The sequence below is a fragment of the Pinus tabuliformis genome, chromosome Q (assembly GCF_031772625.1).
Source record: "Pinus tabuliformis cultivar Carrire ecotype Pingquan chromosome Q, CPIR1, whole genome shotgun sequence".
NCBI lineage: Eukaryota > Viridiplantae > Streptophyta > Pinopsida > Pinales > Pinaceae > Pinus > Pinus tabuliformis.
This window is the reverse complement of record NC_142296.1, coordinates 800,154,484-800,180,768: the sequence shown is the minus strand read 5'-3', so window position 1 is coordinate 800,180,768 and position 26,285 is coordinate 800,154,484. Positions and strand designations below refer to the sequence as shown.

The 26,285-nt window shown below is 38.0% G+C and overlaps 1 protein-coding gene across 1 annotated transcript in view; it reads left to right on the top strand.

Moving 5' to 3' along the window:
- Positions 1-13,574, top strand: part of LOC149221895 ((+)-alpha-pinene synthase, chloroplastic-like) — a 182,960-nt gene extending 169,386 nt beyond the window's left edge. Inside the window, exons 2-6 of the mRNA XM_089387513.1 lie at positions 12,013-12,111; positions 12,210-12,425; positions 12,620-12,758; positions 12,904-13,152; positions 13,275-13,574. Of these exons, the coding sequence (XP_089243639.1) occupies positions 12,013-12,111; positions 12,210-12,425; positions 12,620-12,758; positions 12,904-13,152; positions 13,275-13,574 (1,003 nt within the window). The remainder of the gene's footprint in view (positions 1-12,012; positions 12,112-12,209; positions 12,426-12,619; positions 12,759-12,903; positions 13,153-13,274) is intronic.
- The last annotated feature ends 12,711 nt before the right edge of the window (positions 13,575-26,285 follow it).

The window sequence follows — 26,285 nt, the reverse complement described above, 5'->3', positions numbered from 1 at the left end:
CAATTTTGAAGATATCCTCATCCTTGATAAGTACTTGACATTATCCCGATCTCAAGTCAATCTTAGAGAACACCACTGCTCCCTTCATCTGATCAAACAAATCATCAATCCTCGGCAAAGGGTACCTGTTCTTGATCGTTACCTTATTCAACTACCTATAATCAATGGAAACATATTTCTTCTTCATGAATAACACTGGTGCACCCCAAGGTGATACACTCGAGCTAATGTATCCCTTGTTAAGCATCTCCTTTAACTGCAATTTCAACTCTATTAGCTCTAAAGCACTCATCCTGTAAGGTGCCTTTAATATCAATGTTTCCACTGACACCAACTCAATATAAAAGTCTACCTCCCTCTCAGGTGGAAACTCTATAATGTCCTCAGGAAATAATCCTGAAACAGCTGCATAACTGGATATCTGCTCAAAATATCTACGCCCCCAACTTCCTTACCTTTGTCACTAGAAATGTGCACTGCAAACATCACACAACCTTTTCTGCAACTACATTGAGCCTGCATAGCGGTAACCATCCTCACCGATGTAGGCTTATTCTTTCCTTGCAAAGTTCCTTTTCCCCACTATCATCCATACACTTATTAGCCTTGTCGAAGCAATCCACTTTGGTCCTGTGAAGGTATAGCTAATCCATACCCAAAAGCATACCATATGATCCCAATGGTAGTATATTCAAATGTGTTTTTGTATGCCTACCATTTAACGCCAATGCACAAGCTCTTACCCAATGGCGAACTCACTTCTTTGTACCTGTATCCGATTGTACCAAGCAATATTATGCATGCACTTCTTTTCTCAAACCACACTTATCTACCAAGTCAAGATTAATATAACTATAGTTAGATCCAAGATCAATCAAAATAGAAACAACTTAATCACAAATCTTACCATCCATCTCAATTATAGATGCTTGATGATCCACCTTCCCATTGTCCACGGCTACATATATACTAGGAATGTTATGACCAAGATCACCATTTGGATGCGCCTCCTAAACACTGTAGATCTGGGGTCTACCACCACTTTGATACTATGGAAAATCCCTCTTAAAGTGATCCTTACCACATATCCAACACTACAATTGTTTCTTACCACCACCTCTAGCCTGCTACTCTTCATGTCCCTACTCAGTCAATGTATTGAACCTCTTGTAAAGGACAACATTTTCTTTCTCACTTGCATCTTGAGGTATTCCTCGCTTTGGTGTCCATTTTCCTTTAGCTTTCTCATTTCCTTCAATTCATGCTTAGGCTCAACTTTGCACTTCGACTGCTCATAACAATGTTTCATCTTTCTGATGCCCTCCTCCAACGATATAGGCTCATAAAACTCAATCCGGTATTTGTACGATACCGGAATTACACTGATGAATCTATGAACCTTGGTCTTCTCCTCCTTGAGGTAAGGAACATATCTCAACAGCTCCAAGAACCTGCTAGTATACTCATCATCTGTCATGGAACCCATCCACAACTCATAAAACTCTTAACTTTGTCATCAAAGTATCTTTCCGACAAATAATTCTTATTGAAGAGCCTCTCAAACTCATGCCAAGTCAGATCATCCTCAGGGATACCTTTAAAATTCTTTACATCTTCACACCAAATATCTGCTTTACCTTTGAGACTGAAAGTGGCTATATTTGCTTTCAGGTTTTCTGAATAATCATGCAATATGAAGAATTTCCTCATACCAAGCAACCATGTGTCTGCATCCTATGATTTCTTCATCTTTCCATCAAATTTAGGTGGCTTTAATTTCTTTAACTCATCTAGCAAGTATCCCTTATCACTCCTCATGTAAGATGATAATGATGACGATCATGACAGCTGTCTGAACTAGAACTAGAATAGTACCTGCATATATCACCTCTCCTATCGGGAGTATCCAACAAACTTCCATCTATGATCATGGCATCTATGTACGATGTGTGACCACCATAAGACCTATTTCCATATGCCCCATTAGTTTTTTCCTCCTTCTCATGGCTAATCCAAAGTGGCCCCTATCAATACAATTCTAACAAACTTTGAAGTTGTATTGTGCTAACCTTTGCTAGTTTCTCTTGTTCCTACATGATATTTTCATTATCTGCCTTAAAACTCCTTATCTCTTCCTCAAAGCTTCTCAATGTATCTGCCAAATCAGAAGTGTGCCCAACACCACACTGCTCATTTGATTCATAGGGAGTGTCTTTGTAGTCTACCATCTTGCTAGCCATTTTTGTCCCTTTCCTTCATGGAATACTATGTCATCTAAAAAAATCACAATAAATCAACATACCTTAGCATATTTCGGGGAGGATATCTCATCTGCAAGATCATCAAATCAACATGATACATGTATGATCCAGGTGGATCTCTAGATACTAGTGGCATGGTAAAAGGTTCAAAATTCAAAGTGGCAGAAAGTTGATGAACTTGACACCAGATCGAAGTGCTTGTCATCCTGATTCCAACAGCGTGAATGATACTCCAATCTATGTTCGTATGAGGAAGATAGAAGTACTCAAATTTTAATGTTGACTTGCACATGTGGTGAGCTTAAGGAGGGCACAATTTGGCAAAAACTCGGCACCCTAATCTAACTAGTTTTCTAGAAAAATTTATAGGACAATTAATTTATCTAATGACCCCTAAGGTTTGAGAAAGTTCTATAGTGGGTTAATAAATTTAAAAAAAGGGCAGCAAGCCATGACCCTCGTCACCCCCGGTGGAGCCCACAACAAATTAAGTTAAAAAAAGGGGTGAGTGGCCATGACACTGCCACCCCCGAAACTACCACAATACATTATACATAAGTTTTGTGGGGTGGGTTGTCAACCCCTCACCCCCTCCACTCCACCTCATTTATTAAACATAAAAAGCGGTGGAAATGGGGGGACATGCCATCAGAACGGCGGACCCACCTCCCAGAATCTCAATCAACAATTATTATGTGTTAAAAGGGGAGAGATAGGATTTGATCCCCGAACCCCTCCTCAACCACTGTGCCATTTTTACCATTGCGCCAACGGACTCCGTTGGGAGGTATGCCAACTAAATGCTATATGAACATTTCTGAATAGTGTGACCGGGGGGAGTGGGCACGAATTTCAAGACTATATTATTTTATTGCAGAAGGGAGGAATCCTCAGTGGCTTATAGCAGGGGACTGAACCTTGTGTCACCCGGATAAGTCGTTCTTGCGGACAAGACCGACCTCCCTAGTATCTAATGATATCTAGCGACAAGCAAACCAAAAAAATTCTATCTTTCTCTAAATATGCAATTTATAAATAAAGGAAAACAAGTGTTTAGGCCTACCTTGGGTCCAATGCAAGTTTGTGGAAGCCTTGCTCCGTTGATCCAAATGAGCTCCCTTATAGAGAATCTGAAAACATAAACAAGCACACACATTAAATAGCACCTGAAAAGCCAATATAATAAAGCATACTTATCATGATGATCAAGGAATTCATGAAACAAATCACATAAGACAATTTGTTGAGAAAAATGAATCTGATTGTATTGACTTTAATCAAAGAAGAACTTTACAACCTTGGTGCCTTAATGCTGTACAAGCTCCTCCCAGGGTCCAACAAGAAGTCTCCTCTACTTTGACAAGTTTCACTCTCTTCCCAATGAAGCCAAAAGGTATGTAATCTCTCCTCTCAAGCTGAACTAGGAAGTCTCAATTCCAACAGCATTTACCCTCAAAAATGTTTAGCTTCTAACCTCCCTAGCAACCAGTCCAATGCCTTAATTTATAGTGCAATGGAGGGAAGTTACTAGGTCCTCCTTCAAAGGGATAAATCCCTCATTCAAAGGGATAAGCTCCTCTCATCAAGGGATTAGCTCCTTCACTTTTGGGATGCATGAACCACCTAGGAGCGAACCATCCATGTCAAGATTCCTTCTAGAATCATCTAGAATTAACCACAAGTGAGTTTTTAAGAATAAACTTGCTCCTTTTTTACTTTCATAGGGGTCCTCACCCACTCCTTTAGAGACAGAGTAGGCAGGTCCGTAGGTAACATGAACAAGGGGTGCGGGACCATAGGCAACAGTGAGAGAAATTGTGGAACCAGAGCTTTATTGATTTTCAAAGTCTTTCTCTCATTTTCAAAGCTTGACATGAAGAGCTGAGGTTTGAGACTTGCTTAGGAGGACAGTATGAATGATGATAGACCCATACTGACTGCAAATAGTCATGGTGACAATATTTTGTGTAACAGATTGCCCCCTAAAGTGCGAAGTCTGTAGTAGATGAGGATTTCATTTATCATCTAAGAAGAGTGAATTACTTTATCATTTCAAGGATCATCTTGTGGAGAGCCCGGTTGGAACCTGTAAAAACATTCAATGTAAAATATATATATGAGACATATCATCTCTGAGGTAGGCATTCCCATACTCAGATCAAAACTGACTATAAAACTAACTACTGCTATGATATAGGAATGATCTTGTAATACATCACAAGTATAGACACATGTAGACATAGTATGGACGTAGCCATCTGTTTATGAATAGTCCATTGTAAAATGAATACAAAATTCCTCGCAGCCTGGATGATGGTAACTAGATCTAGGGTCTTGATTTCTACTTCACGAAATAGTACGATTCTAACCATGTGAATGAATGTGTCGAAGTCGAACATGGTAGAAACCACTTGATTACCATTCAATGATGTAAACTGTTAACAAGTGTGAGAGAAACCACCAGTAATGTCAATGGCTCTCAAAGTACTCAGTACAATCCATGAAATGTGAATAGATGTGTTGATGTCGAACATGTCACGGAATCCTTTGATCGAAGGTCAATGATGCAACCTATTGTCAAAGGCGAGAAACCTGCCATTGAGGCATGCAGATCCCAAGGTACTGACGATTTCTAGATCATCTTTCTAGATAATGAGCTGAAGTCGATAGAAAGTGATCCATCGTAGGCAAGCCCACAACACGAAATCATAGATCAAGTTTGAAGAAATTTAGTTGCAAGGACTGACTCAGAGATGGTCAAGATGGATGCCAGATATTTTGCAGATGAATGGTTTATTTGCATTGACCTCTTGAACACATAACGCCACAACAAATGGTTTGGTGACAATTGACCCAAAGTTAATACCCAGAAACCGGCTGAAGACTTTCAATATGGTTTGATCAACTATTAGGCAAAGGATTTCCCAACCCAGGTGAATAAAAGTGTCATGTTCAAGAGTGGTTACAAAGTATGACAAATAGGCTCATTTTTCTCTCTTTTCCCCCACCATTTTTGGTAAGTACCTCTTTATTTTTGACAAGCTTGAGGAGGATAACATTTTCTTGATTATAAGCTCATCCTTCAAATGAGTCCAACTTAGTTTAAATTCGAACCCTAAGAAGGAGTGGTCCGTTCCTATTTGTAATTGAATAGGTCCTTTACTGTTAAATTTTAACGAGTCCAGTATAGGAGAAACTTGGCATTTTTCAATTTTAGAGAGTCTGAAAAAACTTAAGAAGACTCCATGGTTGTCCTTTTTCGTAAATTTCTGTCTCCCAAGCCCGAAAAAGTATAAAATAATACTTGAGAGAACCGCTTGATCATTACGACCAAGGAGTACTTTTGATAATTAGTGCCTCTGATCTGAAAAAGTAAAAAAGCAATCAACAACACGTCGTTTTATAACCAATATCGAATTTGAAACGACAAAAATCCGGCAATCTTTTCATGTTTTTACGGTCAGAAAAGGGTTGTAAGTGGAACGTCTTTTTAGTTCCATTTTAACGAGCTTAAAAAGAAAAACTTGGAAATATTTTCATGTTTTAGGAGTCAGAAAAGAGCTTAAAGGTGACTCTAAGGTTTCACTTTTTCTTAAGCTTTAATGAATTCGGAAAAAGTGATAAAAATGTACTCATATGGCCAACTTTCAATTTAATTTACGAGCAGGAAAAGATGGAAAGAACTCGGCATTTTCATTTTTTTTACGAGATGAAAGATAGAAAAATAATCTCGGGATTTTCATGAGTTTAACGAGTCTTGAAAATAACTGAAATTGACTCGAGATAGGTTTCATTTTTACAAAAGCTTGAAACAGAGAAAAAATTGTGCTTGATGACCCCTAAGCATAACTGCTAGAGCGCATGGCCCCCAGCTTCATTTCATTCAACTAAGTACATTAATTAATAGCTGGATGGAATGAAGGTTCAATTACGAGATCATTTGAAAGACTCAACCTAAAATTGTAAGAAAATTATGCAAAAAATTGAAATAACTAACCTAAATATACAACTTAACATTTATGAGATCTAGTCAAACTCTCGACTCAATTAGAGGAGGATTTGTTTCATTTTTTAATGAGCTTGACACAAGACAAGGAACTATGCTCAAAAATCCTTGATTCACTTTTTAACGAGGTTGACAAAAGGCAAGGAACTATGCTCTAAAATCCTTGATTCATTTTTTAACGAGCTTGACACAAGACTGAAATTGACTCGAGATAGGTTTCATTTTTACAAAAGCTTGAAACAGAGAAAAACTTTGCTTCAAAGTAGTTTCATTTTTACACAAGCTTGAAACAGAGAAAAAACTGTGCTTGATGCCCCCTAAGCATAACTCCTAGAGCGCCATTTTGTCGGTCGGATAAGTCGTTCTTGCGGACAAGACCGACCTCCCTAGTATCTAATGATATCTAGTGACAAGCAAACCAAACAAATTCTATCTTTCTCTAAATATGCAATTTATAAATAAAGGCAAACAAGTGTTTTAGGCCTACCTTGGGTCCAATGCAAGTTTGTGGAAGCCTCGCTCTGTTGATCCAAATGAGCTCCCTTATAGAGAATCTGCAAACACAAACAAGCACACACATTAAATAGCACCTGAAAAGCCAATATAGTAAAGCATACTTATCATGATGATCAAGGAATTCATGAAACAAATCACATAAGACAATTTGTTGAGAAAAATGAATCTGATTGTATTAACTTTAATCAAAGAAGAACTTTACAACCTTGGTGCCTTGATGCTGTACAAGCTCCTCCTAGGGTCCAGCAAGAAGTCTTCTCTACTTTGACAAGTTTCACTCTCTTCCCAATGAAGCCAAAAGGTATGTAATCTCTGCTCTCAAGCTTAACTAGGAAGTCTCAATTCCAACAGCATTTACCCTCAAAAATGTTAAGCTTCTAACCTCCCTAGCAACCATCCCAATGCCTTAATTTATAGTGCAATGGAGGGAAGTTACTAGGTCCTCCTTCAAAGGGATAAATCCCTCCTTCAAAGGGAAGCTCCTCTCATCAAGGGATTAGCTCCTTCACTTTTGGGATGCATGAACCACCTAGGAGCGAACCATCCATGTCAAGGTTCCTTCTAGAATCATCTATAATTAACCACAAGTGAGTTTTTAAGAATAAACTTGCGCCTTTTTGACTTTCACAGGGGTCCACACCCACTCCTTTAGAGACAGAGCGGGCAGGTCCGCAGGTAACATGAACAAGGGGTGCGGGACCACAGGCAACAGTGAGAGAAAGTGCGGAACCAGAGCTTTATTGATTTTCAAAGTCTTTCTCTCATTTTCAAAGCTTGACATGAAGAGCTGAGGTTTGAAACTTGCTTAGGAGGACAGTATGAATGATGATAGACCCATACTGACTGCAAATAGTCGTGGTCACCATATTTTGTGTAACACCTTGCCTGAGCACATTTTTCAAAGGATCAATTTGGTCGAGTGTCAGAATTGGGCAAGTTTTATATTGATTTTTTACCTCTCGATGACAAGAACTCAACAATGATGTCAGTTTCCGAAACAAAGCTCTCTAGTTTTCGTCCATTTTCTAGATTGGAGGTATAAGACTCCTTATGTAAATGCACATTGTACTTCTTTATCTTTTATTCCACTTAATGAATGAAGGCCTCCCCATTGATCAAGCAGATCCCAGAGACGTATTCCAAATTGGACAAACCTCATTATCAATTATCTTGTCTTATTTCATGCCTTTAAGTGTTTCCTCTCTTCTTTCATGTGCACATTAAGTTTCTATGGTTAAGCTACAATTTTTTCATGTAATTCCTTAATAAATATATAATCAAAAGATCTTGGATCAAGTGGTATCAAAGCAGGTCTTTGTAGATGTGAATTGCATGTTTGTGTGCTAACAGGAAACAGGCTCCGAAGAGGTGAAGGGAAACTAAAGTCTTTCGATCCCGAAGTGGTGCGTGCACATCGAAGGAGAAACATGGCTGATGACGAGGCTCATTATAAGGAGGAGTGTAATTACCACAAAGCCTTCTATAAAATGGCCGAAAAGGTCGATTAGTTGTTTTCAAGGCTGGAGAAAGCAGAGGAGAGAAAGCCACAACAATAAGGTTTGGTACATGGAAATGGTGGAGAAGAACCCCCTCCTTCTCCTTCCACAAGTGAAAGTTCTTCATCCTCTCATCACCATCATCATAGGAATTCAAGGGATGCATCCAAGAAACCTTTCTTTAAATTAGATTTCAAATTTGATCTTCCCATGTATAACAGTGAAAGTAATGCAGAAAAGCTTAATAATTGGATTAGGGAAATTGAAATCTATTGCAGGATTCAACATATCAAAGAGGACGAGGCAAAGATCAAAGATCCACTTGGCTTGTCTTCGGTTGAGTGGCACTGCTCTCGTTTGGTGGGAGAGAATTGTGAAGTAGTCATATTTTGGGTAATCCTCTTTCCTCATGGTCTAGTTTTATTTCTGCATTAAAGGAATAATTTTATCCCTTGGGTTATAAAAAAAAAAGCCTTAATGGACTGGAAATACTTAAGGCAAGGAAAAGGCTAGGATTCAAATCTTTACCGAGGAGATTAGAAAACAAGCACTTAATTTGGGTATTTCACTTGACTCACCCGAAGTAGTAACTAAGTATATTGGATCATTACATAGTTACATTAGGCATTCATTATTATTGTTTGAACCAACTACTATTGATTCGACCAATGTAAAGGCCATTCATCTTGAGAACAGGGGAAAAATGAAAGAGATGATCATTCCAAGAAACCACCTTTCAAACCTCTAAATGGAAAAAACAATGTAAACTTTGAAACGGGAACTATAAACTCAAAACGGGAACTCTGGCCCAAAAACCCCAAAAAAACCACAAAAACAGTGCTCAAAACGAAAAGTGTGTATACTGGAACGATGTTTTTTTTTTAGGTGTCAATTTTGCGACTGTTTTAAAAATGGCAGTGACTACGAAATTTTCTACGAAATTTTCCTACAAAATATAGCTTCCGAACGAAAGTGTTGATATTGGAATAATGATTTATTTTTTTAGGTGTCAATTTTGCGGCTGTTTTAAAAATGGCAGTGACTACGAAATTTTCTACAAAATTTTCCTGCAAAATATAGCTTCAAAATGAAAGTGTTGATACTGGAATCGACCCGCCGCCGGTCCGGCGGGGCGGGGTGGCTCATGGGTGCCGCTGCGTGGAATTGGTAATGTGGATTGTCATTTGATGCGTGGAATTGATAAAACCCAAGCTGCCCGTCAATGGAGAATGTCTGCGTCTTTTCACTTTGTCGAGTCTCTCTGTCGCGTACTGTCTCTTTGTCCATTGTATCGCACATACAAGCTGACGTCCACCCTCGAAACCTGTAGTCGGGGATGTGAAGGCAACCTAACGTCACCTTAAAATTTTCATCAAAACTATAATGCTAACTATATATAATTGGAGTACAGACAAAATAATAGAGCTCGACCAAATATAGATATCGTTGCTCAAACATTCACATAATAAATAACAAATTTAATATATACAATTAATTTTTCAAAAACATGCTACTTGGACCATTGCTGACCTAAGAGGCATCCTTCACAGTATCATATAATAAAATACAATATATTACAATAGTCTTTAAGAGTCCATGAAGTGTAATATGGTCTTGAAATACACTATACATGTGAGGACTTCCAACAAAAGGGCGTATGCATCACTAAAGAACTTATCCAATCCTAATATTTGTATTGTTCCAAAGCATAAGGGTTCAATGAATATGCACGGTTGTTTTTTAACTAAGCGCAATCATATCTATGAGAATCCTCCTATTTGAATTCTCTCATGCATCCCCCTAGCAACTTCCCCTGAATCCTTCTTCTTATTCCAAGAATGGAGGTGAGACACCTCTTTAGTCTTCCTAGTCAGAATTTGCCTCCAAAATTTCTTAGGAGCTAGCTTACAGAGGTGTAAGAGATTCCCTTGTCTTTGACGAATGTATTGCCTCTTTTTCCTTTTAGTTAGGGCTTTATATATTTTTATCTTGTCCATTTTAAGAGATTCATCAACAGCTTCCTTAATTTCTCTCCTCGCACTTTTACACTCTTTGTCATACCATGGATTGGTTTTGCTATTTCTTTTATTATTTGATATAGGAAAAATAATTTGCAAAATTTGATAACTAATTCTCTAAATCCCTTTCCAAGACTAACACTTGAAAAATCAATTAGGTAACAAACATGCTATTAGATAGAACTATTTGTTTCTTTATTTCACCAAACCAAATTGAAAAAATAATTTTATAAATTAAAAATCAATAATACAATCTTAGAAGCAGTTTAAACCTATTATTATAATCATGATGTGAAATTGAATAGCTAGATTCTTAGCACATCTAATATTCTCTTTTATTCTGCTATCAATGATATCATATTTTCCAACGTTTGATACATTGTGCAAGGCCTATCTATATAAAAGGATCATGAAATACAAAAAATGGAGAACCTTTTCCCACGAGCATGTGTGTGCTTGACACAATAATACTTGCAACAACAAATATTCAATAAGATGCAGACACTTTTAAATTGGTTGTAATTTGGAGAACCTGATCTTTTTTCAACCTTTTGAACTCATTTCTGTATCAGCCATAGCCAATATTATGCTTTGACTTCCTTAAAATTTTCAATGGTTAGAAGAATAAATTACTGATTAGCAGAAATAGTAAGATATGTACAATTTTGGTTTTGTTAATATCACAGTTATGAGATCAAATTACATGTTATAAGTTTAGAAATTTAATTTAAGACATCATGAAATCATTATCCAATATAGCATACAACATTTAACCTTATAAATAGTGTTTTATTAGCACAGGGTCCACATTAAATATATTATTTACTTCTTCCAAATCATCTGGGGAGGGTTTCAAATGGTCTGCCTTCCATACGCTACATGCAGAAAATACATTCCAAATAAGATTTAATTTTATAAATAGTGTTTTTGTTAGTACAGTGTCCACATTAAATATATTACTTACTTTTTTAAATCGTTATACATCTTTACAAAAAAATAAAAAGGCAGTGACATCATTACCATGCAACTCTTGTGTTATAAAGAATACGAAATTCAAATATAAAAGTGTTTATGAATATCAAATATAAAAAATTATATATATCGTATAATTTTTTATTATACATTTTATACTTTGAAATTCGCATATTTTAAAGCTCCAAATTACTTTTCCATTATTCTAGAGTCGTATAAGACAACCAAGTTGAATAATCAAACACCAACTGGAAACTAAAAGTCCGATATCTTGCGAGAAAACTCGAGCGTTGTACTTAATATGTTATTTCTCAAGTGATTCTCTGTATTCTATGTTTTTAAGAATTCCTAACTAAGAAGTTGTTTGCTAAACCAACCAAAAACCGAGACAATCAGGCACAAAATCATGAAAATTTGTAATAAAACAATAACTAATATACTGTATACAATATTGAGGAAAGCATGATGATGGTAATACAACAAGGAGAAAAAACTAAAATATTCATTACCGTAGCAAATAATCCGTCTGAATATATAAACTAGAGCTCACAAGCTCCGAAGCCGGTACGGGTCGATTCCCGGAATCGACCCGCCGCCGGTCGGGCGGGGCGGTGCGGCGCGGGGGTGCGCAGCGCCACCCCCGCGCCGCCTCGCCCCTCCCGACTGGCGGCGGGTCGATTCCGGGAATCGACCCGTACCGACTTCGGAGCTTGTGAGCTCTAGTTCACAAATTTTTGGTTTAGGACGCCATATTTGATGAGAGAGAAACTGTTAGAACTTGCAAAAGTGGAATTCAACATCTTTCACTCTATACAGAAGAGAGAGTTACAATCTCTCTCGAGGTGAGGTGATGAGTTGTCATTGCATATCGTCTCCAAATTAATTGAATTTGAGTCCTGAAAAAATCAAGAAAGTAAAAATGGGAAGTTTATATGTGTAGATGGTGGAAAGATTATGGGTTCCCTCAAGTAACATTCGCACGGCATCGTCACGTGGAATACTACACTTTAGCAGCTTGCATTGCAAATGATCCTAAACATTCTGCCTTCCGACTCGGATTTGCCAAAATATGTCATATGATCACGGTTCTCGACGATATCTACGACACCTTCGGAACAATGGAGGAGCTCGAACTCTTAACCGCAGCATTTAAGAGGTGATATCTGGAGAGGCCTATTTCATACATATAATTCTTATCTATTTTTAATAACTTTACCTTCAAATTAAGAAAAAGTATACTAATCCTTCTCGATTTTAAATAAATAACTTTCCTTTCGAATTAAGAATATGCATTCTACTAATCGAGTCAACAAATATTACTATTGCATAAATTGTGTATTTAATGATCAGATGGGACCCGTCTTCAATAAAGTGTCTTCCAGATTATATGAGAGGAGTGTACATGGCGGTTTACGACAACATAAATGAAATGGCACGAGAGGCACAGAAGATTCAAGGCCGAGACACAGTCAGCTATGTTCGACAATCTGTATGAACAATTATAATAAAGCATACACGTAATACAAATATTTCTTTGTGAGAACCTTAACTTGGGGAAATATTTCACCCAGTATGATCAGTTAATTTTGTTTCGCTTAGTTAATTTTGTTTCGCTTGTTCATGTGCATGTCCAGTGGGAGGATTATTTTGATTCGTATATGGTAGAAGCCAGGTCGATTTCCACTGGTTATCTTCCGACGTTCGAGGAGTACCTGGAGAATGGTAAAATCAGTTTCGGTTCTCGCATAATGACACTGCAACCCATGCTCACGTTGGGATTTCCTCTTCCACCCCACATACTGCAGGAAATAGTCATTCCCTCGAAGTTCAATGAGTTGATATGTGCCATCCTTCGACTCAAAGGTGACACTCAAGGCTATAAGGTATTCCTCATAACCTTTTATAGCAAATCAAATCAAATGGAATATGTTGTGGATTTATTCATTCTTTATTCCAATTTAGAATTGGGATACATATGATAGTGACATTGGCATTGTGAATGCAGGCGGACAGGGCGCGTGGAGAGGAAGCTTCGTCCGTATCGTGTTATATGAAAGACAATCCTGGAATAACAGAGGAAGATGCTGTCAATCACATCAATGCTATGGTCAATGAGTTAACCAAGGAACTGAATTGGGAGTTACTTAGACCCGACAACATTGTTCCCATCTCTTACAAGAAGCCTGCGTTTGACATTTGCAGAATTTTTCATCACGGTTACAAGTACAGAGATGGGTTCAGTGTTGCCAGCATTGAAATAAAGAATTTGGTAACGAGAACCGTCATTGAAACTGTGACTTTGTAACAACACCTGAAACGTACAATAAGTTCCCAAGTTTCTGATTTTGCTACCTAAACCTGGATATCTCTGATTTTGCTACCATGTTCTTTTTGGTCATCTAATAAAGATGTCCATATCCTAATGATCATATGGAGTAGGTGGTGGAATTGATTGGAAGCGTGGAAAGATACCATATTACATTATAAAATATGTGGCTTTGTGAACTAGAGCTCACAAGCTCTGAAGCCAGTACGGGTCGATTCCCGGAATCGACCCGCCACCGGTCGGGCGGGGCGGGGCGGCGCGGGGGTGCGCAGCGCCACCCCAGCGCCGCCCCGCCCCGCCCGACCGGCGGCGGGTCGATTCCGGGAATCGACTCGTACCGGCTTCGGAGCTTGTGAGCTCTAGTTTATATATTCAGATGGATTATTTGCTACGGTACTGAATATTTTAGTTTCTTCTCCTTGCTGTATTACCATCATCAAGATTTCCTCAATATTGTATACAGTATATTAGTTATTGTTTTATTACAAATTGTCATGATTTTGTGCCTGATTGTCTCGGTTTTTGGTTGGTTTAGCAAACAACTTCTTAGTTAGGAATTCTTAAAAACATAGAATACAGAGAATCACTTGAGAAATAACATATTAAGTACAACGCTCGAGTTTTCTCGCAAGATATCGGACTTTTAGTTTCCAGTTGGTGTTTGATTATTCAACTTGGTTGTCTTATACGACTCTAGAATAATGGAAAATTAATTTGGAGCTTTAAAATATGCGAATTTCAAAGTATAAAAATGTATAATAAAAAATTATACGATATATATAATTTTTTATATTTGATATTCATAAACACTTTTATATTTGAATTTCGTATTCTTTATAACACAAGAGTTGCATGGTAATGATGTCACTGCCTTTTTCTTTTTTTGTAAAGATGTATAACGATTTAAAAAAGTAAGTAATATATTTAATGTGGACCCTATACTAACAAAAACACTATTTATAAAATTAAATCTTATTTGGAATGTATTTTCTGCATGTAGCGTATGGAAGGCAGACCATTTGAAACCCTCCCCAGATGATTTGGAAGAAGTAAATAATATATTTAATGTGGACCCTGTGATAATAAAACACTATTTATAAGGTTAAATGTTGTATGCTATATTGGATAATGATTTAATGATGTCTTAAATTAAATTTCTAAACTTATAACATGTAATTTGATCTCATAACTATGATATTAACAAAACCAAAATTGTACATATCTTACTATTTCTGCTAATCAATAATTTATTCTTCTAACCATTGAAAATTTTAAGGAATTCAAAGCATAATATTGGCTATGGCTGATACAAAAATGAGTTCAAAAGGTTGAAAAAAGATCAGGTTCTCCAAATTACAACCAATTTAAAAGTGTCTGCATCTTATTGAATATTTGTTGTTGCAAGTATTATTGTGTCAAGCACACACATGCTCGTGGGAAAAGGTTCTCCATTTTTTGTATTTCATGATCCTTTTATATAGATAGGCCTTGCACAATGTATCAAACGTTGGAAAATATGATATCATTGATAGCAGAATAAAAGAGAATATTAGATGTGCTAAGAATCTAGCTATTCAATTTCACATCATGATTATAATAATAGGTTTAAACTGCTTCTATAAAGAAACAAAGAAACAAATAGTTCTATCTAATAGCATGTTTGTTACCTAATTGATTTTTCAAGTGTTAGTCTTGGAAAGGGATTTAGAGAATTAGTTATCAAATTTTGCAAATTATTTTTCCTATATCAAATAATAAAAGAAATAGCAAAACCAATCCATGGTATGACAAAGAGTGTAAAAGTGCGAGGAGAGAAATTAAGGAAGCTGTTGATGAATCTCTTAAAATGGACAAGATAAAAATTTATAAAGCCCTAACTAAAAGGAAAAAGAGGCAATACATTCGTCAAAGACAAGGGAATCTCTTACACCTCTCTAAGCTAGCTCCTAAGAAATTTTGGAGGCAAATTCTGACTAGGACGACTAAAGAGGTGTCTCACCTCCATTCTTGGAATAAGAAGAAGGATTCAGGGGAAGTTGCTAGGGGGATGCATGAGAGAATTCAAATAGGAGGAAACAAACTAGAAAAAAAGGAATGAAAAGAGAAGTTTAAGAGAAGAGAATGGGATAAAATGAAGTGTGATGAGTATATAGACTAGATCAACTCTTAAAAAAGGTGGATCCATTTTCAACATTGTCCCTCCTAACGTGCGTCTAGAAATAAAACAATTGCATGTGAAGGTGGGAGAATAAAGTATTCATTGTTTGATTCGAAATTACTTGAAGATTTGGGTAGATGTGTTCTAGATCCACGCAGCGCCACCCCCGGGCCGCCTCGCCCCGCCCGACCAGCGGCAGGTCGATTCCCAGAATCGACCCGCCGCCGGTCGGGCGGGGCGAGGTGGCCTGGGGGTGCCGCTGCCGCGGAGGGGGCGGGGGAGGGGGAGGGGGAGGGGTGGCCGGGGGGGGGGCGGTGGCGGTGGAGGGGTGGGCAGGGGGGTCGGGAGGGGGCGGTGGTGGGGGATGTGTGGGCGGGGTGGGCAGGGAGGGGTGGGCGGGGTGGGCGGGGGGGGGGGGAGGGGGCGGTGGCGGGGGATGGGTGGGCGGGCAGGGGGCGGTGGCGGTGGGCAGGGAGGGGGCGGTGTGGGTGGAGGGGTGGGCGGGGGGACCGGGGGGGGGGGGGGGGGGGGGGGTGGCGGGGGGGGGGGGGGGGGGGGGGGTGGAGGGGGGGGGGGGGGGGGGGGGGGGGGGGGGGGGGGGGGGGGGGGGGGTGGCGGGGGTGGGCGGTGGAGGGGGAGGGTGGGCGGGGAGGGGGCGGTGGCGGTGGAGGGGTGGGCGGGGGTGATGGCGGTGGAGGGGTGGGCGGGGGAGAGCACAACTGTGATTTTCGCATTGATTTTTAAGTTAATTATTGTTTTTTGAAAAAAAAAGTTGTTATTATTATTTTTTTGACATGAAATTCATAAAAAAAACTATTATTTGACCATTTTTAGTTAATATTTTTGTATAAAAATTGTGATTTTGACATGTTAATTCTAGCAAAAAAATATCAAAAAGTTTAGTTTTTTTGTTATATTTATGTTAAAAATGGTAAAAATGGTTATTTTTATGTCCATTGTTAAAAAATGTTGTTTTTTAGAAACAATTGTTTCATGTGGATTGAAAAATTAATTAAGGATGTATAAATATGTAGATTATCTAAAATTCAAACTATCGACTTTCTAATTTAAAAACGCAAAACAATAAAAACCCCACTAAAAAAAAAAAATAAGATAGAGAACAAGAAAATATGAATAAAATGACCACTTCAAAAACTATCAAATTTAGAAAATAATTTTTTACATTTCACACACTAGAAAATTTAAAGTCAAAAAATAGGTCTTTTAAAAAAAGGGTGTGATGCAGAATACTCACTTTTTAAAATCAGGATGAAAATCACTACCATTCACTACCATTCTAAAACTTAATGCACAGGAAAAAATTAAAGTTCCAAAAACCATGTTCTAAAAAAAACATGTGTATTCTGCATCACCACTTTTGAAAATCGGGTCATTTTTTGTCACCTCTACAAAACGGGTAACAGTATCAGTTCCCGTTTCAAAGTTTACATTGTTAAAATCCAAAGGGAAAGGAAAAGAGGATGACATCAACCAAGAAAGATGAAGGAGAAAAGCCTTATTGCACTCACTGGAAAAAGGAAGGTCATGACAGCGATCATCGTTGGAAATTTTACCTGGAAAAGAGACCAAATAAGTATGGAGGAAAGGGCAAGCATAAGACAATGGCAACCATGCAACAGACCTTGGATCTGATTCCGAAGATGAAGCATTGTTCACGGTAGTAGGAACAAAAGGTACTCTTACACCTCATGTTAATTTTGAATGACATCAAAGCACTAGTTCAACAAATGAGTCTCTTCCTAATGAATGAAAGAGAATTGAGTTATCTCATATTATAGTTTTCATAAATCATATGAAAGTGGAAACTTTATTTGAGACCAAATCCCAAGAAGATTTAATTTTAGAGTCCTTGGTAAAGAAGCTAGGCTTAAAAACCAAACCGCTTCCAAAACCTTATCCGCTTGGATGGATACATGATAAAGCAAAATTGGATGTAAGAAGTGCAAGGTTAAATTTGTGATCACTTCTACATTAGTGGATGAGGTAGAACTTGATTTTATGCAATTGGATATATGTGGCATGGTGTTAGGGAGTCCATACTTATATGATAGAAAAGCAGTTTTCTTTCCTCATGAAAACAAATACCAAATCACAAAAGATGGGGTAGAATATATTTTAGGGTCTCATCAACTAGAATGAATGCCAGCCTTGCAAGTGTAGGACAAATGAAGAGGTTGATGAATTCCAGGAAAGGATACATGCTTATGGTTGTAAGCAAGAAGGATGAAGAATTATCTGATGTTTTTCATGGTTTTTATCATGTGCATAAGAAGGAATTATGTGAATTAATTTCCAATTGTGATGAGATGTTTTAGGAACCAAGGTGATTACCTCTGAAGAGGGAAATCCAACATGAGATCCATTTGCAGCATGAATCTCCTTTACCAAACATTGGCATGTATAGGATGTCGACTATTGAGATGGAGGAGATCAAAAAGCAAGTGCAGGAACTATTGAACCAAGGGGTCATCAGACCGAGCACTTCTCCATGGGGCTCACTGATTTTCTTAGTGCCAAAGAAAGATGGCACATGGGGGAGGTGCATGGATTACCAAGCGCTAAACAAAATCATGGTGAAAAATCATTACCCTCACCCTCGCATTGATGATTTGGTAGATCAATTAAAGAAAGCTATCTATTTCACCACATTGGATTTGCGTAGTGGTTATCACTAGGTCCGAATTGCAAAGCAAGATGTGTGGAAAACCACTTTCAATACCAAACAGGGGTTGTATGAATGGATGGTGATGTCATTCGGACTTTGCAATGATCCATCCACTTTCATGAGGGTCATGAATGATCTTTTTAGGCCTTTCATTAATGAATTTGTTCTTGTATATCTAGATGATATTCTTGTCTTTAGTAGAAATTGGAATGAACATGTATGCCATGTAAAGCAAGTGCTTGATGTATTGAGAAAGGAAAAACTCTATGTAAAATTTTCAAAGTGTGAGTTTTGGAAAACCTCTTTGGTTTTCCTAGGTCATATTGTTGATCATGGTTAGTTAAAAATTAATCCTTCTAAAGTTGAAGCAATTGTAAATTTTCCGAAGCCTACTAGTTTAACTGAGGTTCATAGTTTTTTGGGTGTAGTGTAGTATTGGAGGAGACTTATTGCCAATTTCTCTATTATTGGATCACCTCTACACACAATGATAAGCGTAAAGCAAGTCTTTCAATGGGGAGGAAACCAGTAGAATTCCTTCGAAGCATTGAAAGAAAAGATTAGCACCACACCGATCTTGGCCTTACCAGATCTCCAGCAACCATTCGAGATTGAGAGAGACGCCAACAGATATGACATGGGAGTTGTATTGATGTAGCAAAAGAAGTCGATATGTTACCATTCAGAGAAATTCTCTCAGGCTTTGATGAAATATCCCACTTATGACAAGGAGTTATATGCCCTGGTCCAGAGTGTGAAAAAGTGGAAACACTATGTGATTGGAAAGGAGACCATCATCCACATGGTTCATCAGCCTTTGCAATATCTTGAGTCACAAACCAAGTTGCAGCAAGCTCATCATTTCAAGTGGATGGGTTTTATTTAGAAATTTCATATGGTAATAAAGTCTAAGAAGGGCACTAGAAGCAAAGTGGCCGATATGCTATCTCGCCCTCCTATTTCTGCTACTATTATTTTGCATAATGCTTTGTAATCTTTTTAAAGTTATGTTGAATAATATGCTAATGATGATGACTTTAAGGAGATTTATTCAAAACTAACCCATGGTTCACAGGTGGACAAATAACACTTGCAGGGGAAATTGTTATATCACCTTGGAAAATTGTGCATACCCACAGGAGAAAGAGTACATGTAATCAGGGAGGCACACTACTCCCTTGTGTCTGGCCATTTTGGTGTTGAAAAGACTTTGTGTCATTTAAAAATATTTTACTTTTAGCCTCATATGAAGAACATTGTGACTCGCTATGTAAAGGGATGTGTGATGTGTTATATTTCAAATCCCTCTAATAGAAAACTCGACCTCTACACACCACTCCCTATTCTGAGTTGTCCACGGGAAAGTGTGTTGATGGATTTTGTAGGAGGTTTCCCTTTGTCTAGAAAGGTCACGACTATTTTTATGTCATTGTTGACCATTTTAGTAAGATGTGTATTTTAATGCCTTATAAAGAGCAGATCACTATAGAGTAGGCTAGTTATCGTTTCTTTCAGCATGTTTGGGTCCATCTTGTGTTTCCCACATCGATTGTGTCAGATCAGGACTCTCGCTTTATTGGAGAGTTTTGGACCAGCTTTTGGAAGATGATGGACACCAAGTTGAAAGAAGCATGAAATTTCATCCACAGAATGATAGATAGAGAGAGGTTGTCAACCACACCATGGTACACTTGTTGCGAGGATATTGTGGAAAACATCCTAAGTTGTGGGATGAGCATCTTCCATATGTGCAACATTTCTACAATCGAGAAGTGCACTCATCTATGCATCGTTCACCATTTGAGACATGTTTTGGCTACTTGCCCAATGATCCTTTTGATATGGTCTTTGGAAAGGAATATGACTCCAGTGGGTGTGATGATAGGGACAAAGCACAACGGTTCATTCGACAGATCCAGTTGATTCACCAAGTAGTACAGGAGAAGGTGGTAAAAAATCAAGCCTAATACAAGGTTCAATATGACAAACACCGAGTCAAACATAAATTTCAAGTGGGAAACAAAGTGTGGTTCCATATCATCAAGGACAAAATGAAGGGAGAAGGGAAGAAATTGTGACCAACCCTATATGGTCCATTCACCATCTTGGAGAAAATTGGAGACAATGCCTTCCATCTCGATTTGTCAGCATTTATAAAAATGTACTCCATAGTGAATGTGGAAAACTTAAAGCTTTATGAGCCACCATTGATCATGGACATCGAAGAGGTGGGATAAGTTCCTACAATTGATGACTTTGCACCTAAGTATCTTGATGAGTTTCCTGAAGATATCATCCTTGACAAAAGAACCAGGACTTCACGATGGGGAGATGTGGAGTACCTTCGAGTTGGTTTCAAAGGGATGCACCCTAGCAAGGAAAAACGGTTTGGAAAGGAAAGGGCAAGGGAATAATTCCCTCAATTTCCAATTGACTAATAAAGATTTTGGTGGTCTAAAATATCCTCAATGGGGAGGATTGAACCAGATGGATCTCCAGATACCAGTGACATGGTAAAAGGCTCAAAATTCAAAATGGTAGAAAGTTGATGAACTTGACACTAGATTGAAATGCTTGTCGCCCTGATTCTCCAATATAAGTTCGTATGAGGGAGATAGAAGCACATGTGGTAGGCTTAAGGAGGGCACAATTTGGCAGAAACCTGGCTACTAGAATCCAGCTAGTTTTCCTGGCAAATTTGTAGGACGATTAATTCATCCAATGACCCCTAAGGTTCAAAAAAGTTCTAAGGTGCGTTAATAAAGTTAAAAAAAGGGCATCAGACCATGACCCTGTCACCCCCGATGGAGATCACAACAAATTAAGATTAAAAAAGGGGCAGGTGGTTATGACCACGTCACCCCCAGAATCGCCATAACAATTTTATATTAAAAAAAGGGCGGGTGGCCATGACCTCGCCGCCCCTGGAACTACCATAATACATTATACATAAGTTTTGGGGGGCGCGCTGTCAACCCCATCGCCCCTCCACTCCACCTCATTCATTAAATGTAAAAAGTAGCGAAAATGGGGGGATGGGCCACCAGACCATTAGACCCGCCACTCATAATCTCAATAAACAAATGTTATGTGTTAAAACAGGGAGGGGCAGGATTTGATCCCTCGACCCCTCCTCAACCACTATGTCATTTTTACTATTGCACCAATGGACTCCGTTGGGAGGTCTGCCAACTAAATTCTATATGAACCTTTCTGAACAGTGCAACCGCTGGGGGGGGGCAAGTGGTCATGAATTCTGAGACTATATTATTTTATTGCAGGAGGGCGGAGCCCTGAGCGGCCTATGGTAGGGGGCAGAACCTTGCTTGGGCACATTTTTCAAAGGGTCAATTTGGTCCAATGTTAGAATTGGGCAAGTTTTATATCGATTTTGCACCTCTCAACGGCAGGAACTCAACAGTGATGTCAGCTTTTACAACATAGCTCTCCATTTTTCATTCATTTTCTAGTTTGGAGGTATAAGACTCCTTATGTAAATGTTGATTGTACTTCTTTCTCTTTTATGCCACTTAATGAATGAAGGCCTCCCCATTGATCGAACAGGGCCCAGAGACGTAGTCCAAATTGGATGAACTCTGTTATCAAGTCTCTTATCTTATTTCATGCCTTTATGTGTTTCCTCTCTTCTTTTATTTTCACATTAAGTTTCTATGGTTAAGCTACAATTTGTTCATGTAATTATTTAATACATCTATAAGGAAGAGATCTTGGATCGATGTATAACATAATCATAAAAACATATAGACATATGATACTTAAGAATATAGCCATGTAATCATTAGTCTAGCTAGAGTCAGTCATCAATGCATGAACAAATCAACTACACATACCCTGACCTCATGCATGACAACAAAACCATACCAACTGTTGAACCCTAGAAATACTTGTCTTTGATGCTCCCTTTTCCACCTTAATCCTTCCTTTTTGACCTTCATACGTTACAATATAGGTATTAATTTATAAAATTGAAGCATAACAGGTATATATTGATCAAATATTTCATGTGTCATTTGTCTTTATTTTTTGACTTAATATCTACCTAAGCTACCAAAATGTAGTGATTCTGTAGCTGATAAAAGTTTCTGCAGCTAGATCCAAGGTTCAATAGGTTGTGGAGCTCCATCCGAGAAACAAGGAACATAGGTAGATGGAAAATAATGAATAAAATGATTCATTCCTATTTTTAGAAGTGAGATCGATGAAAAAGGCACCTTATCATTCAGGTCAAAGGATAAGTCAAACATTGTGGAATGTGTGGATCAAGTGAGCAAGATGAAAATTTTCAGTTTCATGATTTGCTACGTTGTTAGCAAATCATGAATAAGATTATGATATCTTATCTCCTAGGATAATTATAGCTAATATTTATTAGCATAGGCATAAAGCTCTAAAAAACATTCATTGCGTAAGGGTTTTATAAATATGCCTCTCGACATAGCAAAAGAGGACAAGAATTGTATTTGTGAAGTATTATGTTTTGATATAAAAACTTTGTTTCAACTCCATTTCTTGTTGTGTGTTCCAATGCATGAATAATCATTTCTTGGAATATTTATAATGTTTACCGCTTCTCATAGGAGGCCCCCATTGAGACAAAAAGGATTTTGTTTGTTTACGATTAGTAGTTCCGCACATATTTCATTTAGATTTTGTCGATCCATTCAAGTATTCAAGGTCTGATTTTTAGTTATAGATTTTAAATTTTTTTACTAATCATTTTATTGATAAGGAAAGGAGAGATCTCATATGCATATGGATAGAGCTTAATTCAAAATAGCAGTAGGAATTTAAGCTTTATATTGCAGTAGTTTTTAATCACAGTTTTCATAGAGATAGATTTATTTATGAGTATGATTTGAAGAGTGATTTTATTTAAGTACATGTGTGATTCTCATTCAAACAAGTGTGGATTATGATTCTTATTCAAGCAAGTATGATTTCCATTTGAATGAATGTAATTTTCAAGAATGATTTTCATTTAAGCAAGTGTGTTTGATTTTCATTACAGCAGGTGTGATTTTACTTTAAGCAAGTGTGTGAGTGATTTTATTTCAAACAAGTGTGAGTGTGATCTTATGAAGCAAGTTTGAAGTTTCTTTTAAGTAGGATGAAATTGTTATTTAGTCAAAGAGAGTAGAATTCATTACATTTGATATAAGAAATTTGTTTATTTATATAGCCATAGAGAAACATGTGCATCTTGATAACTCAAATTGATTTAGGAATTTAATAAGTGACAAAGACTTCTAGCACATACAATGCACATACATTTCATCAGTTTTCTAGCCCTAATTCATAATTTTATTTAAGTAATTTAACTTCAATTAAATTACCAAACGCCAACGTACACTAACAATACGTAAGCGTAAAAAACATGTAACCAATCATACACTCATGACAACATGCTTCATAACAACAACAACCTCATTCCCATTACGACATCACTATGACCATGACCAACACCATGCATATGCAACAAGCATTCAAGGATGACTTACACATGTGCAACTGACATGAATGCGTGAAAAGCACATTCACCAAAGGAGGATGAAACCACACTCTGATACCAATCTATAACCGCCCCCCTCCCACATCTACCCAAGTAACTGGCCAACTGGGGTAAACATGCGGCGAGAGCCTAATATGATATGATTCAACCTCCTTGGTGACCTTAAGGAAATGGAATCGAAAGAAAAACATCAACCATACCTTCCTCATCAGCAACAACACCCTGAGGAAACATGCCAACCACTCAAGCATCCTGGCCCTGAGTCCCACTAATCTTTTAGACCTCTTGACCTCTGGACTCTCTCATGTTATGGGCATGCCAATGCCAGGGACCTCTAGATACTCTCACAGGCCTGCATTCCATCATCCAATGACTTTTCCCAACAGACATGTGCTAGCATCCGCGACTTTAAGGCACTTTTGTAGCCTAGAATTTCGACCACTTCCTAGAACTTTTTGTAACTTTGAGAATCCATCAAACACATGATGACAAGAATAATAAAACAAAAATCAACCTCAGGACTAGGCCTGACCATCCCCAATCGAGATTTACATTATGTCAAACACTTGTTATCAATGCAATCTACAGGTTTACGATACAAGAAAGAGCATGAATGATTGAAAAACCTTATGAAACATGACAAGAAGGATCACCACATTCTCCCTTGAGCTATTATGACATCAATTATGTCTTGCATCCATCATTTCAAAAACTAAAAATAAATATATGAAATAACAATGACATGAACCACTCAATTAACCATGCTTATACCCAACATAAAACCATGGAAATAATAGAGATATAATAGCCATTAAATCCACATATAACCAAGTGAAAAATCAAGAGAGCGTAGCTTTCATTAAGCATAGGAAAATCTGACCAGGTTTGGGACTTCCATGTACCACCTGACCGTAGACATGGTTGAACCATGCCATATTCCAAGAATGAATGTGGGATCTCATGGATAAACCAATCCAAAAAAAACCAAGGGAATCTAGAGTTTAAACCACCTCTATGCTCACCATATCGTTATCACACCAAAACTGGTGCTCCGATCACAAAACTGAACCAAACTTGGAATGCCATCCAGAATCCATCACTATCCTTGAGGAATTTTCAATCTCCTTATCTGTTAGGATTTACCGTAATCCAATCTTGGATCACTAGGCCGAAAACTAAGACTAGACTCTCAAGATTTATCACAATGCAAACTCGAATCACTAGGTGTTACACAACATTTTGTCACTATCCCTATACTCCTCGTTCCTTGATCCCGGAGGACCTCTACAGTGAACCCCACATGCTTTGCCTTCATGAAGAAACTCCCATTGTGTCCCTCTTCATGAGAAAATCAATTCCCTTTTGCACCATTTCCCCTCAAACTTCTATTTCACCCTGTTTACAAGACCGACGCTAATGGCCTTTATCTCCCCCACGACGATGTGCAGAGATTAACACTATCCCTAGTGCTGACCAGAGAAATTGAGTTGTGTTCCAATCATGCCATTCTTGTTCTGGAATTTTTTTTAAATTAAGAGCCAAAGTTTCCAGATCTAGAAGCTTCACAACAGAAATCTAGTAAATGGTTTGGCCGGATGGGGTCGAGGATGTCAGTCTGGGCTCCTTCCCCCTATAATGATGGAACTACCTCAAGGGATAAGACCTTCCCCCATGAGGAGAGGATCCATCTCCCATCCATTCATCCTATATAGACCTCCCTTCTTCCTAAGCACAAGCTAGTGTTAATGTTGATGTTCTAGTGCTATTTTGGCTTGGAGTAAATAATAAGTTATTCATAGTTGTAGCTATCTAGTTGTGTGAGAGAAGGGTGATTTGGTTAGGAGTGAAGCCTAAAGGGAAGAGCCTTAAACTATTTTTGATTGAGGCCATCATGGAATGCTAGCAAAAGTGTGTGGGAACCTGGTCTTGTCAGAGGAGAACCACAACGTCAAGACAATGGTTGTAATATCTTCTTGATATCAATATATATGCAACTATCGATTGATTTCCTACATGATTTGTAATCTTACATATTCATGGCTTAATGTTTCTTGACTTGTTATGTAGGTTGAATTACAATTTGTCTATTATCACGGTTGTTGTTTGCTATTGTTTACTTGTTTCAAGTGTTTGAAGTTGGAGTGAGCAAGCAAGGACATCATCAAATGGGATAAGTGTACTAAGAGGTAGGCCCTCTTAATTAGTTCTAACCTAAGGAAATATTCCATAGAATGTATCTGTTGTGGCTATACCCTTTATCAAGATGAAAGAATTTGTTTGTGTCCGCACTTATATTTTTACTTCATCAAAAATCGG